This window comes from Myotis myotis, unplaced genomic scaffold, assembly GCF_014108235.1.
Source record: "Myotis myotis isolate mMyoMyo1 unplaced genomic scaffold, mMyoMyo1.p scaffold_m19_p_5, whole genome shotgun sequence".
NCBI classification, from domain to species: domain Eukaryota; kingdom Metazoa; phylum Chordata; class Mammalia; order Chiroptera; family Vespertilionidae; genus Myotis; species Myotis myotis.
Genome location: NW_023416357.1, coordinates 2,153,444 through 2,169,246, shown reverse-complemented (window position 1 = coordinate 2,169,246; position 15,803 = coordinate 2,153,444). Strand labels below are relative to the sequence as shown.

At 54.2% G+C, this 15,803-nt stretch overlaps 1 protein-coding gene across 1 annotated transcript in view; it reads left to right on the top strand.

The window, feature by feature from the left end:
• The window catches only part of ITGA1 (integrin subunit alpha 1), a 129,563-nt gene extending 127,731 nt beyond the window's left edge, over positions 1 to 1,832 (top strand). The window contains exon 29 of the mRNA XM_036307939.1: positions 1,399 to 1,832. Within this exon, the coding sequence (XP_036163832.1) occupies positions 1,399 to 1,578 (180 nt within the window). The 3' untranslated portion in view covers positions 1,579 to 1,832. The remainder of the gene's footprint in view (positions 1 to 1,398) is intronic.
• The last annotated feature ends 13,971 nt before the right edge of the window (positions 1,833 to 15,803 follow it).

The following is a 15,803-nucleotide window of genomic DNA, read 5'->3' as shown; positions in this document are numbered from 1 at the left end:
CCTGCTGACATCACCGGTCCTCACCCCTCTTTCAGGGCGGAGGGAGGTGGGAGGGGAGGAGGGTGACAGCTCTTCCCCCCCTCCTCGGCCAGCCAAGCAGAGGGGAGCCCCCCCGCCGCCCCCAGGGAGGGAACGGGGCTTTCGGAGGGAGGGGGCAGAGCCAGGTGCGGGCGCTGTCCCACCCCAGCATCTTGCCTCCAGGGAGAGAGGATAAAGGAGGCGGGAGGAGAGGGCGCTCTGTGACATCCTCCTCCTCCTCCTACAAAGACTAAACTCCCCGAGACTGCCCCGTCCCTGCCCCGGCGGCAAACCAAATGGCTGAGTCGCCCCGCACCAGGCGCTCTGCCCGCCGCGGGGAGCTGCACACACGGGGCTGCAGTGAAACCAGCGCTGGCGGCAGCCGCAGCTCAGCCCCCTTCCCGCTGGGGCCGGTTCCCACGCTCGTCCCAACACCCAGTGTGTTTCTGAGACGCCCACCCTGGTCAGGACGCGACACCCCGCGCCCCGTCAGCAGGCGAAGGCCGCAGGAGACGCTGTCCGTGTGCTCCTACTGTGCGCTTGTGCAGTCGTTCATGGACAGTGTGAAGAACTGTGCCCACTGTGTCAAAGGAGAAGCATTGTATGGAATAACTACTGCCCCACACGTCATGTACACAGCAATAAACTGCATGGCCTACCACCGAGAGCTCGCGCTGCTGGTCTTTTAGCTACGTTTATATTCATGTGTAGAGCGAGAGGAAGGGGAGGGGAGAGAGAGAGAAGTGAAAGTGGGACATCATCCATGGGCCGCCGCCTGCACACCCCCTACGGGGGATCTAGCCCGCAACCTGGACATGTGCCCTGACCGGGAATCGAACCAGCGGCTTCTTGGTTCCTGGGTCGATGCTCAGAGGCTGAGCCCGGCCGGGCACAATGCGTAGTGTTTTATGTGCCTCAGAGTAAACTGCGCGTTTCTATGAGCCTTTTTATGGGGCAAAGTGACTAGAAGGTGTTTCGATCGCATTCAAGAACAAAGGGCGACCTCTGTAGACTCTAGTCCTTTATTAGAGACCTAATTTAAACCCGTGTTTTAAAGGAAGTCGGTTATGGGGTAGCAGTGAGTTAAATGGGTAAAATTAGAACGAGCTGAGCGAGCAGGGACTTTGCGAATATCCTGCGTGCAGCATCCTGTGCGGGTTCGAGGCCAGAGGCCCGGTGCTTCTGTGTGATTCTCTCTGACCTTGCGCATCGGCTGTGTGTTTTACGGCAAGTGCACGGGCATCCTGTCTTCTACGTTAAGTAAACAGTGACTCAGAGGAGGATGTGGTCACTGTGACTCCAAGTTCGTGAATTTTACCCAGGACGAATATTTCCTGCAAGCTGTGGCTTTTTATTTATTAATTTGTTAATTTATTTTAGCTCCTTAGGTGCTCCAAGGGGGCGGCGGTGCATTTAGTCCGTCTCCGGTGTTTCCTGGGCACAGCACATGGCGCTGCGGTCAGCCTTTTGCAAACTCGAGGCAAAAACCACAGGGTCCATCTTACCGCCCATCTTCTCCTAACGAGAGCTTTCAGTAATAAATTCTCTGCGGCGGAGTGACCATAGGACCACACAGTGCGGAACAAAGAAGTACTGAGAAGTCAGAGGAGTTACGTGCTTTGTCCAAGCTGTAGTCTGAAGAAATAAAGTCATTTCCTAGAGAAGGGCTGGCAGGAGATCTAGGAGATCTGTGCAGTGGGAATAGCACGGGTTCGCCTTGCAGAAGATTCATTCTCAAACTCCGCAGCTGCTGCGTGTGAGCTGTTCTTCCAGCAGAAGCGATGGCGCTATGAGAGGGGATTTGTGTTTTTGTTGTTGTTTTAGGAGGGGAAAGTATTTTTTTTTTTTTTGTGATCCTTATTGTTGAAAGTATTGCACAGGCCCCTTACCCTGCTTACCCGCGCCCAGCCGCCCAGTGCCTCTGTTTACTCACAAATGACGGTGACTCACGGGCAGCCTAGGAGGCGCCCGGAGCTGAGCGCCATGCGGATGGGAGCCGACGACCCTGAGAGGGAAGAGGCACCTGGAGCCCACCTCCCCCACTCCGAGCACACAGAGACCCAGGTGTACACTGAGCTGCCCGGTGCCCGCCGCCTCCCGAGGACTCCCAGTTCCTGAGATTGGACTTCTGTGCGGACGCAGCAGAGCCAGGGCCGTCCTCGCTGAGATGTGCATCTTAAATCAGCGTCAAGGGGGCTTGACCACACACGTTCCAGGAACAAGAGCCCGGGCCTCCCGGCGGCCGGGAGGATGGGGCGGGCATCAGGTCCGGATGGAGGCATCCTGGCCCTGGCCAGAGCCCCAGCAGGTGCTGCCGGGATCCTGGCCGGAGTGGATGAGAGCGGCCTTGAGACGCCTCCGGCCGGCCCCGGACCCCCTCGCTACCTGCTCTGTTTGTATCTCTCACCAGCATGTGTGTGACAGGCGTTCATTCAGACGCCACTCCCGAGTGGTATCCCAAGGGCAGGACTGGGGTGCCGCCCTGGTGAATGGAGACGCCACCCGGACCCCCGACCCCGCAGCCAGACTGCGTTCGCGGAGCTGGGGGTGAGCCAGCGGCCCCTCGCCTCTGGGACGCAGTGCCCGGGGCTCTCCGGGTTCACCGCTGGGCCCCGATTTCTTTTCTAGTTTCGTTTCCCTTCTCTCTCAGACGTCCCTGCTCCAGGGGCAGCCGAGGGCGCCTGCTCTCCCTTTCCACCCACTTTCCAGCCTCATTTCCTGCCCGCCCTGGGCGAGCCTGGCTCCGAGGCGGGCCGTTCTGCCAGGACCCCAAAGCGTGAGTGTTGGGCAGCGCCTCGGTCTCGCTTTCTGAGCGGGACGCGTCCTCATGAGTGAAGGCTGTGCGTTCAAAAGAGGGGTTTGTGTTCCACAAGAGCTACCGCCCGGCCGTGGGCCACACGCGTGCCCCGCGTGGGAGAAGACGGTGGAGGGCCAGCGCGCCCCTTAAAACCATCAGAAGCAGAGGCCTCCCGACGCCCCTCCTCCAGGCTGCCCCCACCGGCCGGTTGGTGGTGACGGGTCTGGTGACCACCCCTCATTGCCAGGGAAAGAGACGGCCTGACGTTCAGCTTCTGCGGGAGAAGGAAGAGGCACGTGGGGGGGGGGGGTGTAGAGGGGGAGCACTGGTCAGTGGTGATGCCACTCCCATAGCAGCCTCCCAGACGAGCAGCATGGCCGCTCCCTCCATGAGAGGGTCTCACTGTCCGCACGGGGCTTCCGCCACAGGGATCTCTCCGCGCGTCGCCAACTCCAACATTCCATGGAAAATGAAGCCTATTTTCCGAGAGGCTGTGGCACATGTTCCGCCTGATGGGCGATAACGTGACTCTGAGCAGATCCTCCTGAGACTGGGCTAACACCTAAAGCCCATCACCGCCCATCAGCTTAAACACGTCGGACACTGCTCACCTCTCGGCACCCTCACGGGACGGGCGTTCCTCGGGCATCTGCCGTCCAGCAGCCTCCCTCGGGCCGAGGCGCAGCCCCACCCCCTCAGGGATGCTCTCTGCCGGGCAGCTGGTCTCGGGCGGCCTTTGGAAAACGTGTTCTCAGAGCCGTGAGTTCACCGTGCTGCCTCGCAGGCTCCAGTCTCCCTCTCGTCCTCCCCATGACACACGACGATGTCACCCTCCTCTGGGCCTACAGCGTCCTCTGTCTCCTCTGCTCCTTCAGGAAGCGCCCCAATCCTGACCGCAGGTGACCCAGCAAATCCCGCCCCCCCAGACCTGCGGAGCCCAGTCCGCCTCCCAGCCCTCCTCACCCAGGGGAGCGCCCTCTGCTTCCTGAGCTGCAGGTGCCACCGGGGGCCGGTGCGGGGCCTGCTGAGGTGAGGCCACCTTCCTCCTGCACCTTCCTGGCAGCAGAAGCTGGCTGGAGGCACGGGTGGGAATGGACACGGTCTCCCCAGAAATGCTGGTGAGGTGCCTGGACCTGGCGGTGGCCACAGGGCAGGGAGAGCCGCCAGGTGCCCGGCGCCTCGCTCCCCGGGGCGCCTGGCCTGCGGGTCGGCCTCATCTCCACCTGCGGTCACAGCAGACGTCCCTTCTCTTCACTCCGTTTCGAGTCAGGCAGCCAAGTGCTCACCGGGAAAGTGGCTTTTAGAGACGCGATGAATGAATCATCGGTCTCGCTCCTTTCCTCCCAGGGACCTGGTGGCATCTGGACCAGCATTTGGTTTCCTAAGTGGCGTCCCCAGGCCCCTCCCCACCCCCTCCCTATCTCCAGTTCTATTTTATTTTAAGTTTATATTTACCATTATTTATTTATTTATTTATATGTTTTTATTGATTTCAAAGAGGAAGGGAGAGGGAGAGATGGAAACATCAATGATGAGAGAGAATCATGGATTGGCTGCCTCCTGCACACCCCACACTGGGGATCGAGCCTGAAACCCGGGCATGTGCCCTGCCCAGGAATTGAACCGTGACCTCCTGGCTCATAGGTCGACGTTCAACCACACCGCTGGGCTGTATTTAATATTGTTTAAGGTCACGGTTACTGAGGTATAGTTTACACACAGACAAGTTTATCCTTTTCAAATCCAGGTACGTGGGTCCTGAGAAGTACACAGAGTCATAGGACCCCCAGGGTCACGGTCTAACGTATCTCCTCACCCTCAGAGTCCCCTCCCGCCCTGTGGGTCCACGCCCTCCCTCACCCCAGCCTTCGCCTGAGCTGCTTTCGGTCCCTCCCGTTTGGCTTTTTCCGGAATACCACGTCAGTGGACTCATAAAGCGTGTGGCCTTTTGTGTCTGCTTTTCCTCAGTGAGCTCAGGCCCTGCAGTGGATTCACCCCCCGCTGCCTGGATTGCTGCTCACTCCTTTTCGCAGCCGCGTGGGACTCCAGGGCCTGTGTGGGGGTTTTGACCTGAATCCTTATTACCTTGTCTCTCCTCTCTTTGGAATGGGTGTTTGGGGCGAGCTGGAGGGAATTGTGTTTATATTTCCTATCGGATGATACAAGAGAGAATCATGCCAAGAATTGAACATATTTACATGCTTTGGTGTGTTTTTTTTATAAGAAGAAATATTTTACTTAACAAAATGTCAATCCCTGAGTGAGCGTGGGGGCCTCGCGTGAACAGCTGGCCCCTGGGCGAGAACATGAGCATCCGAATGTCTGGCACGGCGTTCATTGCAAAACAAGGTCGGGTGACGACTTAAAGCTGGTACGCTGCTCTCTGACCGGGGTCCTTGGGGCTGAAGGAAAAATAAAAGCATGTTTCTAAACAGAGGTTTCACCTTAGGAGGGAATTCTGTCTTTCTAATCCACACCTTGAAGATGTGTTTGTCTCCTGAACTATTCTAATAATTTATGAGCTGCAGCCCTTCACATCACAAAGAGTATTCCGTGAAAATAGCATCCAAGGCTCCACATTCCCTGCCTCTGGAGAGTCTGAGACTGTTTCACATTTCGTATCTTCAAGGTACCATCTTTCAAGAGTCCACACAAAACACGGACACGTCCTCATCCGATCAGGGAGCCGCCACACGGGCGCTGGTCAGCTCGTGGAATTTCCACGCAAGGTCAACAGACCTTGTCCTGGTGGGAAGGGAAAGGCCACACCATCACAGCCAGTGACTTCCCATTGCCTAGCTCCTCTGCAAAGTCATTGACTTTTTCTTCAGTGAAGTTCTTACAGCTTTTTCTTCTTTCTGTAATTAATGAATGTGGAATATGCTAGTGCTTGCTGAAAAAAAAAAAAGGAATCTTTTTGAGATCTAAAAACGTGCTTAACTTATTCAAAGACAAGAACTATATCATGAGAAACCTTCATTCCTGGGCCCCTTGGCCACGGAAATCCATCTCAATGTTAAAACTTGGAGTGCCTTCTGTTCAGCTAGAGGTGATCACTGACATCTTCAGTCAATGTGACCTGATCGTATTATAATAATATGGCAACATCTTTCAATCAAGACACACAGGCATTTACAAACAGGTGACTGTTAATTCTCTGGACACTCCTGTGAGGACGGTTAGGAAACAGCCCATCTGTTGTACAGACACGGTCCTCCCAGAGGGCTCCGTGACGGCAGCATAAATGAGAATGTCAACAGGCGTTACTCTAATGAGCAGTCTCCATCAATATTTTCGAAGAACATGGCCTTTGGAAAGCCATGTTAACAAGACTTCACTGCCTCTCTGGAAGCTCCATTTGGTAAAGCTAAAAGAGAAGGCTGCAGAGGGGGGCCAGGGGCGTTCCAACCACCTGGTGTTGAGGGGTGCCGCCTACAACTGAAAGAACGCACGCCTGGCCTCTGTAAGCATGGACACCTTTTGATTCCCGGGAAATAGTTCCTTTAAGCTTTTTCCTTCATGGTTAATTCATGGTGTCTTTGAAGGTTGATGCTGATGAGGAAGATTCTTTGAATATTCACGCACGGCTGCTGTTTATGTAAGCAGGGCCTAGAGACCCTTAGAGGAGCTCGCCCCACATTCACACGCCTTGTATGGACCAGGCTGAAATGTACGCAGACCTACATTCTGCAGCAACCGCCTCGTAAATGTACGTCATTCCTTTCCCTATAAAACAGTCGGAAGAGTGTGATTGGGGATTTTGTATCTCAGAGCGTAACCTGGCCCTAAAATCCAGTGGAAACGGACTGGACTCGGGTTTGAGAGATGCGGGTCCATGCAGCAGACAGTGGAGGATGCTCTCTCCACCTCATGAGGCTCCCCATCCCAGCAGCCTCTCAGGGGTACACGGATTTTCATTTCTGCAAGAATGTAGGACACAAAGAAAGTTGTTTTTCCTTTAGATTCCAAGTAACGTATCTGAACAATTTTATTTTCTTATATGTTGACATTTATCTTTATTGTTGAGAATGCAACTCCCACTGCAATGAACCTTAACAAGTAGGATAAAGGTTAAAGTGAAAAATAGGCACAAGCTTTTGCCTTGCTTCATAGCACACGCGTGTATGTTTCACCCTGTGGGGGCGGGCGGTGAGCTGCGGAGATCTGCGTGTGGAAAGTGACTCAGCGCTGCCGGACTCTCCCCTTCTGGTCAGCACGGATGCCGGCCACCTATCTGTCTCTCCATCTCCATGTCCATCTCTGTGGCCTGCAGCCCAAGATGACACACAGGGAGTCCTGATGCTTCGCCAACATTGAGAGGCAAAGAGATAGGCATCGAAGGAAACCGTAATTGGCGGGGGTTGGGGTGGGGGTGGAAATAGACTCCGCCCCCAAATAAATGGCAGCTCACGTGCAATGACATAGCCCAGTGGTCGGCAAACTCATTAGTCAACAGAGCCAAATATCAACAGTACAACGATTGAAATTTCTTTTGAGAGCCACATTTTTTAAACTTAAACTATATAGGTAGGTACATTGTTAGTAACTTAATTAGGGTCCTCCTAAGGCTTAGGAAGAGCCACACTCAAGGGGCCAAAGAGCCACATGTGGCTTGAGAGCCGCAGTTTGCCGACCACTGACATAGCCCATCCCACGCAGCTGTGGTGAGCCTGGGCTCCCAGGCTGGCAGCAGTCCACAGCGACCTGCAGGGTTGCACGAACGCTACAGTGAGGCCTCCCTGACCCACAGACGCCAGAGCCCTGCCGGCCCCTTCCCCCTACCCATCTGTGGGTCCTGGGATGCGTTCCTCCCAGAGACCGGTGGGCAGCACTCCTGCCTCCGTCTCCCTTGCCGTCCATCCTCTCTGCCCCAATGCTCCCAGCCAGACACACATTGCATAAGCCATGGACACAGACCATGGGGAAGAGAAGGGGTGGGGGAATCGGGGGCAGGCTAGAATTGTGGCATCTGTAATACTTTCAACAAGAAAGGTTTCTATTTTTTTCATTAAATATATTTTTACTAGAGGCCCGATGCACAAAATTCATGCAAGAGTGGGCCTCCTTTCCCCAGCTGCTGGCACCAGCTTCCCTCTGGCACCCCAAACCCGGGCTTCCCTCACAGCCCCGCTTCATCCGGAAGCTCATCCAAAAGGATGTCCGGTCTAATTAGCATATTATGCTTTTATTATTATATAATTGGTTTCAGAGAGGAAGGGGGAGGGAGAGATAGAAACATCAAAGATGAGAGAGAATCACTGATCAGCTGCCTCTTGCACGCCCCATCCTGGGGATCGAGTCCATAGCCTGGGCATGTGCCCTTGACCAGGAATCAAACTGTGACCTCCTGGTTCATAGGTCGACACTCAATCACTGAGCCACGTCAGCCGAGCAACAATAAAGATTTTTTTAAAAATCTTTTCATATTATTTTAAAGTTTTTCAAAGTATAAATATGAAATGTCAAGACACCAAATTGGACAACTTCTATATGTGCACTTCATTGTATGTCAGTTGCACCTTGAAGCAGCTCCTGAGACAAAACACATGAACCATTAAAATCTCACACTTCAAAGGCAGTGACTCTGTGGCAGGCTGGAGCTGGGCCGAGCCGAGAGTCAGCCACGCATGTCAGGTGGAACCAGGCAGCTGGGGAAGGAGGAGGCGGAGAATGGAAAAAACCAGAAGCCAAATCCGGACGAAATGTGGGGCAACTCTGAGCCAGACTTGGACACAGAGCCCGGGGGCAGGAGGAGACAGGGTTCCTGGGTGTCAGGGGGTGACTCCGGTGAATGCTCCGTGGCCTCCAGCTTCCCTGGAGGCAGGAATTCACCCTCGGGGCGGGGGTAGCCGCAGGCAAATCTCATGGCTCATAGAACACCTTGGGCGCCAGCAAGCCTCCAGCGCCATCCCTCCAAGAATGTCGCCCCCGAGAGGGCGGCCTCATGGGGGGCGGGGGGAGGGAGACTCCCAGGGCCCAGCAGCCGGAAGTCTGAGTCCTCGAGCTGTGGGGTGGCAGGGTCCCCCCCCCCCCCCCACCTGGTGGTGCCGAGCCGGGCCTTCAGCACCGGGGCTGATCTCTGAGCTCCTGTGTGCACGCCGCCGCCCAGGGGCGCAGAAGCCGTTCAGGGGGAGGCCCGGCGTGTCCAGTGGGCACAGCGGAGGAGCGCGAGGGGCATTGGCTTGGAGGGGGCTCCCCTGGGCCGGGCACTGCGAGGCTGGGGAGCTTCTGTTCACAAATGCCCGAGGGCCACTGCCCTGGGCCACGCTCCGAGAAGAAAGTGGCCTTACGCCCGCCGCCTCTCTTGTGGAAATGTACGGTTTTAAAATCGTTTGGTCCCTCAGACTTAAGCCTGGAGACATCTGGTTCACCTTCAGATCTCGAGGTTTCTGATCGTGTAAGCTGCCTTCCCTGTGGCTGCAGTTGTGTAAAGGTTTGCTCTGAATCTGAAGATAACGTGTCCCACCCTGGCCAGTTTGGCTCAGTTGTTAGAGCGTCGGTCTGCAGACGGGAAGGTCCGGGTTCAATTCTGGTCAAGGGCACATGCCCGGGTTGCAGGCTTGATCCCCAGTGTGGGGCCTGCAGGAGGCAGCCAGGCAATGGTTCTCTCTCATCATTGGTGTTTCTATCTCTCTCTCCCTCTCCCTTCCTCTCTGAAATCAATTAAAAAAATATATATTTTAAAAGAAAATGGCCTAAACAACCTTTCATTCACTGAATGCATACTTTAGCCCAGTGGTTCTCAACCTTGGCTGCACATTAGAATCACCTGGGAATCTTTAAAATCCTGATTTCTGGGCCTCATCCTCCGGAAATTCTGTTTCTTTATTATGGGGTGGGGCCACAACATTAATAACAAAGAAACAGAATTTCTGGAGGATGAGGCCCAGAAATCAGGATTTTAAAAAGATTCCCAGGTGATTCTAATGTGCAGCCAAGGTTGAGAACCACTGCTCTAGACTGACCTCCGTATTCTCGGCTCCAGCGCCTCTTGCTGTCCGCGCAGGCGCCCAAGGCAGCGTGTGGTGCGATTGCACCTGGTGAGCACAGCCAGTGAGGCTGCCGGTCTCACCCAGCGCTTAGCCCGCTTTGCACACAGTAGGTGCTAAATGACATGTGCCAGTGGGTGGATGACAAGAGTGAAGTTGCTGCGATTCTCAGCTGAGCCCCACGGGAGGGTCGTGCTCCACAGGATCAGCACGTGTGAGCGGGAGTAGGCAGCCTGGGAGGGGGTATGCAGGAAACTTGGAGAGGAAACTGGGAGACGCGCACTGGACTGACGCTGGCGGGCCAGGAGCAGCGCTGCTTTCCCGGGAGCATGATGGGAGGTGGCCACGCAGGCGAGACCCAGAGCAGGGCAGCCGGGGGCTCCTGGCCAAGCTCAAGCTCGGGATCTTGGGCGGCTCTGCCGTCTCCCCTGCTCACTCTTTGATGTGTGCACCAAGCTCCCGGGCCTGCCAGTCAAATAGCCCTGATGGCGAACTTGGCTCCGTTCGGCTTTTCGACGTTCAACACGTGAAGGCATTTCCATCCACTCGGACAGGCTCCCCTGGAAACGGGGCCGTGGAAGTGACTTCACATAAAGCAGGAGCCCGTGTCCCTCGCAGGAAGCGTGGAAGTCAGACTGCAAAGTGGTTGAGAAGGGAGGAGGGGAGGGGGTGGCGGGGGGAGGGGGGAGGGCCTTGGCTGCAGAAAGGAATCGACACCCTGGAAAAACCCAGGCCTCTACATGCTCGGCAGGAACTTAAAGAATAAACTGTATCGTGAGCCGGCTCCTGAGTGTGTCCAACGGAAGAAGATGCCCTGACTTAAACTCCGTCTCAGAAAAGCAGGACTCCGGTGCCGGCGGCGAGAATGGCACCAGGGGTCGGGCCTGGGTCAGCAGCCTCGGTGCCTGAGTTCTGGCTAAGAAAGAGTTGTAAGAGGCAGCTTGCTGAGAAGGCCGCAGAGGTAGACGTGAGCAGCAGGGGAAATGGGCTCAGGAGGCCAGTGTCGGGGGAAAGAGGGCCCTGGGGCTCAGGAGAAAGAGGGTGAAGGTGAAGGAATGGTCCTGGGGGAGAAGGCGCCTGGGCCTGCCTGTCCCCTGTCCTCAGGGCCTGTGAGGACGGGATCTTCGGGGCGGTCCCTGGGCCGGACCTCCATAGACGCGGCATCAGCTCCCAGGTGTGTCCTCTCAGGATGCGGGGCTCTGCTGATTGGTCGGTGCCAGGGGCTCATCAGTCAGTGCAGCTGGCCCCCGGCAGCCATGGCGTCGGTAGCCTGGTTTGGCTGCTTTTCCGGGCCTGGAGCTGAGACACACTGAGGGTGTCTTTGATGCCAGTGAGACCCTCCTTGCTCTGGGGGCTTCATGCTTAGGGGGCTATTCTCCGGCCCCTGTTCGCTGCCCTCTGAGGGGGCCTCACCCACACGACTAGCAACATGCCGGGGAGGAGAGGTCAGGGGAGGCCCAAACCCCATGGCCGAGGCAGGAAGGGGGCGGTTCTAAGAAGCATGACCCAGGAGATGCTGGGGGAGGAACAGCCATCCTGGGGGAAGTCCCAGTTCTGCCCATTGCTCAGCACCTGGGGCTTTCCGCCCTGGCGACCTGTGTCTGGCCCATCGCCCCTGCTCTGCTCATGCTGTCTCCCTGCCACCACAGCCGGCCCTGGAACCAGTGGCACCTGCGAGGTGAGTTCTAGGGCAGTGGGGTGGTGAGGGTCAGAGAGGAGGCCGGTCTGCAGCGAGGAGATGGAGCAGGTGCACCAGGGAGCAAAGCCGAGCTCCCGCCTCCTCTCCAAGCCGCAGAGGGACCCGGCTCCTGTCTTCCTGCCTCCGCTCCAGGTCCCCCGCTGTCTCGCATGCCTGTGGGTTCTCTGACATGTCCTCGTAGCCTTCCAGTGAGCTGTCCGTGGGCTTCAGCTAGTGAAAGGACGATGGATACGCGCAGCTGATGTCTAGCAGAACCATAAACGCTCTCCCCAGAAGGAAAGCAGCAGAGCGCCTCACGCTGGCTGACCCATCGCATGACACGTTGCTGACAGAAACAACATCTAAAGTCCCTGTGAACGATGCTCGCCCTTCAGGGAGCTCTCCCTGCTGGAAGAGGCAAACTTCTCGCTGGCTCATCCTACGAAGCTAAGGCGTCCGCCATGAGCCGAATAACGGGTTCATCAGTGCAGCCGACACACTGAGCATCGGCTCTGCGTCAGGCCCTGTTTCAGGGACTGTGAGTAAAACCTTAGTGAGATAAGCTCCCTGTCCCCAGGGATTTCCCGTGGGAGAAACAGACGTGTCTTAAAGGCAAGCGAGCGCAAGGAATGAAAATCTACTTTAGAAGAAAAGAAAAAGAGAAAATGTTAGAAGGATACGGGCCTCTCGTGTCTGGGAGGAAAGGTGAGAACAGTAGCAGATGCACAAATGGCTGGAAACCGCCCTCTCCCTTCCCCTCTCCCCTCTCCCTCCTCCCACACGCCTGCCTCAGTTTCCTGGTCTCTGTTTAGTACGAATGGCTGCAAATTGGCATTTTCTAAGCTTGTTAAAGAAAGTGAATGTGGATTCCTAGTCCCTGTGGTCAGCAAGGACTCTACCCTCTCTATGCCTTGAATGCAAATCCCTGGCAGAAAACTCGAGGGTCCAGCTTGGGTGTGTATCCCCGTGACCAGGAGGCTGGCTACGCGTGTCGGGGCCCGGTGGGGGGAACAGGAGCCCAGCGTGGCCTGTGGGCAGCTGGGCAGCTGGTCTGCGTGTCTGCCACACACACACCAAGGACAACAGCACCCATAGAGCAGTCCCCCCTGGTGGTGCCGGCAAGTATGAGTGACATGCGGGGTGCATGGGTAAGTCCAGGGACCTGGGGAACAGATCTTACATTTATTCATTTTGTTTGTTTTTAAGTCGAGAGTTCCTCTCTTGTTCTGGGACATTATGCAACTCCGCCCAAGACCTGTGGGTGAGTCAGGCACAGTGGGTTCTGAGCGCCACTCAGCTTGTCTGTCGGTGATTTACGGGGTAATAATGGAGGAGTCACCGGTTACTTCATGTCCACATTCCCAGGACTTATATGGAAGTTCATGTTCACTATCTTTCCAGGTCCCGGCAGAAGGCGACGGACCCAGGACACAGTTCATTGCAGCTTAGTAACGATTTTCAGGGACTCGTTTGCCAGGTGCAGGATGAACTCTTGTGGTACAAACAGCTAAGATTTCAGATCCGGCATTTGAGCGAGGAGCGAAGTTTATACATATAATTACACGCAAGCCACACCCTGATGAAGACAAAAGAACTGTTTTTATTGAACGTGGGGAGCCGGAGCTAAGGAAGGAGAAAAGCTGGGTCTGATGAAGGGGATAGGGAAGGCCGGCAGCTGATGTAACATTCCATGGGCGCCTGGAGGTAGACGTCCGAGAGATGGAGAGAAGGGAGAAAGCCTGTCTAGGCATTGAACTAGGTAAGGAATCAGCAAAGAGCGGGAGATGTAGCAGGAGGAGGAGGATTTGGCCTGAGTGTAGGACAGGCAGGATGAGGGGGAGAGAGACTGCGGAGTCAGGAGAGGCCTCATTCGGGAGTGTGAGCCTCAGGCACTGGGGCTGCATTCTGTAGCCGTGGACAGATTTGCAGCCCATCAGCTCTGCGTTCTAGACAGAGAACTGTGGTGCATTTGACAGGCATTTCTCAAAAACACACAGCAGGATTCTCATTTAAAGCAAAACCTCTGATCCCGTGCGCTGCCAACACTAACGTTCAAGGTTTCTAAGGAAGACTAGAATTCTGGAAAATGTGTGTCCAGGGGCATGAGCTTGACCGTTTCTCCTGGTGAGACAGGTCGTGATACGGTGTTTTTAACATTGTGTCATGAAATGTGTCGCCAATTGGAAGATCTGTGTCACTCAGTACACCAGTATTTTCCAGATGACCACCACGCGAAGGGACAGTCTTGTGTGGGTCAAGGAGCCAGTCCCAGTGCTCACTAGGCCAATGGGTTTGAATGCACCAGAGGCTGGAGGTCATCCGGGACACTAAACCCCTGGTCCACCCAGGCAGCCAGCCGGGGGGTCTCCTGTCTGTGACATGTCCCTCTGCCCACGTCCCCACACTCATGGCCACTTCAAGGACTCCGCCTTGAGTGAGGAATGCGCTATTGAGACCACAGGGCAGTATTCGTGACTGACCCCCATTGAGGACTCCATGCAAATTCTGAAGACGCTGGCGGGTGGGTGCAGGGATCCACAGTTATGTCCTGTTTCTCCAACTGCAAGTCTGTGTCATACCAGATTAATTCGTGTAATTTCACCGGAACTACATATCACAACAGACTGAGTGCAGAAGCAGACGTGAAAGTCTAAGTATTTTCATTACAAAGATTGCCCTGGCCGGGTAGCTCCGTTGGTTACAGTGTCATCCAGATATGTCAAGGTTTTGGGTTCAATCTCCAGTCAGGGTACGTACAAGAAGCAACTGGTGAGTGCATAAATAACTGGTTCAACAAATGAATGTGTTTGTTTGTTTTTCCCCTTCTCTCTCTCTCTCTCTAAAATAATATTTTAAAAGGTTGGCAAAAATCTAAAACAATGCAATTCCTCTCATGAATAATTTTATTTTGGGAGATAAATTATTTTACATAAAATATGTGTTTATGTTATCATCTAATATCCTTATTGTTATTTTATGGAATTAATACATTTTTATCTGTTTCCATTTTTTATTTGGTAAAAATTGGCAGAAATGACCCACATACACAAAAGTTCTTTGGGACCCTCAATATTTTTTCACAGCTGTATTGAGGTGTAATTGAGAACTTAGAAGTTTATATATTTAAAATGTATAAAGTTATGGTATGACATCCATATATATGTGAAATGATTACCACAAACAAGCTCATTAACATATCCACCATCTCACATCGTTACTCTGTGTGTGTGTGTGCGTGTGGTGAGAAGATTTAAGAATTATTCTGTTAACAAACTTTTTAAAATATGTTTTTATTGATTTTTAGAGAGAGAGGGAGATAGAAACATCAATGAGAGAGAAACATTATCCATCAGCTGCCTCCTCTATGCCCCCTATTGAGGATTGAACCCGAAACCCAGGCATGTGGCCTGACCAGGAATCGAACCATGACCTCTTGGTCCACAGGTAGACACTCAACCACTGAGCCACACCAGCTGGGCCTCTGTTAGCAAAGTTTAAGTATAGAGCGCAGCATCACTATAGTCACCATGCTGCACATTAGATGCCCAGAAAGAACTTACTTATCTTAGAACTGAGAGTTTGTACCCTAAGACCAACATCTCCCTACTTCCCCCACCCCAGTCCCTGGTAGCCACCATTCCATTACCTGTACCATGAGTAGACTTTTTAAGATTCCACATGTGAGATCATACAGTACTTGTCTTTTTTTATCTGGCTTATTTCACCAGGCATAATGTCCTCTGAGTTCATTCATGTCATCACAAATGTCAGAATTTTCTTCATTTTATGGCTGAATAATATTCCATCACACACACACACACACACACACACACACACACACACACACACACGAGGCCTGGTGCATGAATTTGTGCACCAGTGGGGTCCCTTGGCCTGGCCTGCAGGATCAGGCCAAATCCGGCTCTTCGACATCCCCCAAGGGGGTCCCGGATTGCGAGAGAGTGCAGGCCAGGACAAGGGACCCCATTGGTGCATGATTGGGGCCGGGGAGGGATGCAGGAGGTTGGCCAGCTGGGGAGGGACCTCGGGAGAGCTCCAGGGCGTGTCTAGCCCTTCTCGCTCAGTCCTGATGGACTGGACCCCAACTGCAAACTAACCTACCAGTCAGAGCATCTGCCCCCTGGAGGTCAGTGCACGTCATAGTGAGCAGTTGAGCGGCCTTAGCATATCTTTAGCATATTACGCTTTGCTTGGTTAAACAGGCAACTGGACAACCGGACACTTAGCATATTAGGCTTTCATTATATAGGATATATAAAGACTTTGGGAATCCCTCTTAATCTTGCTATTTCCTGCTCAG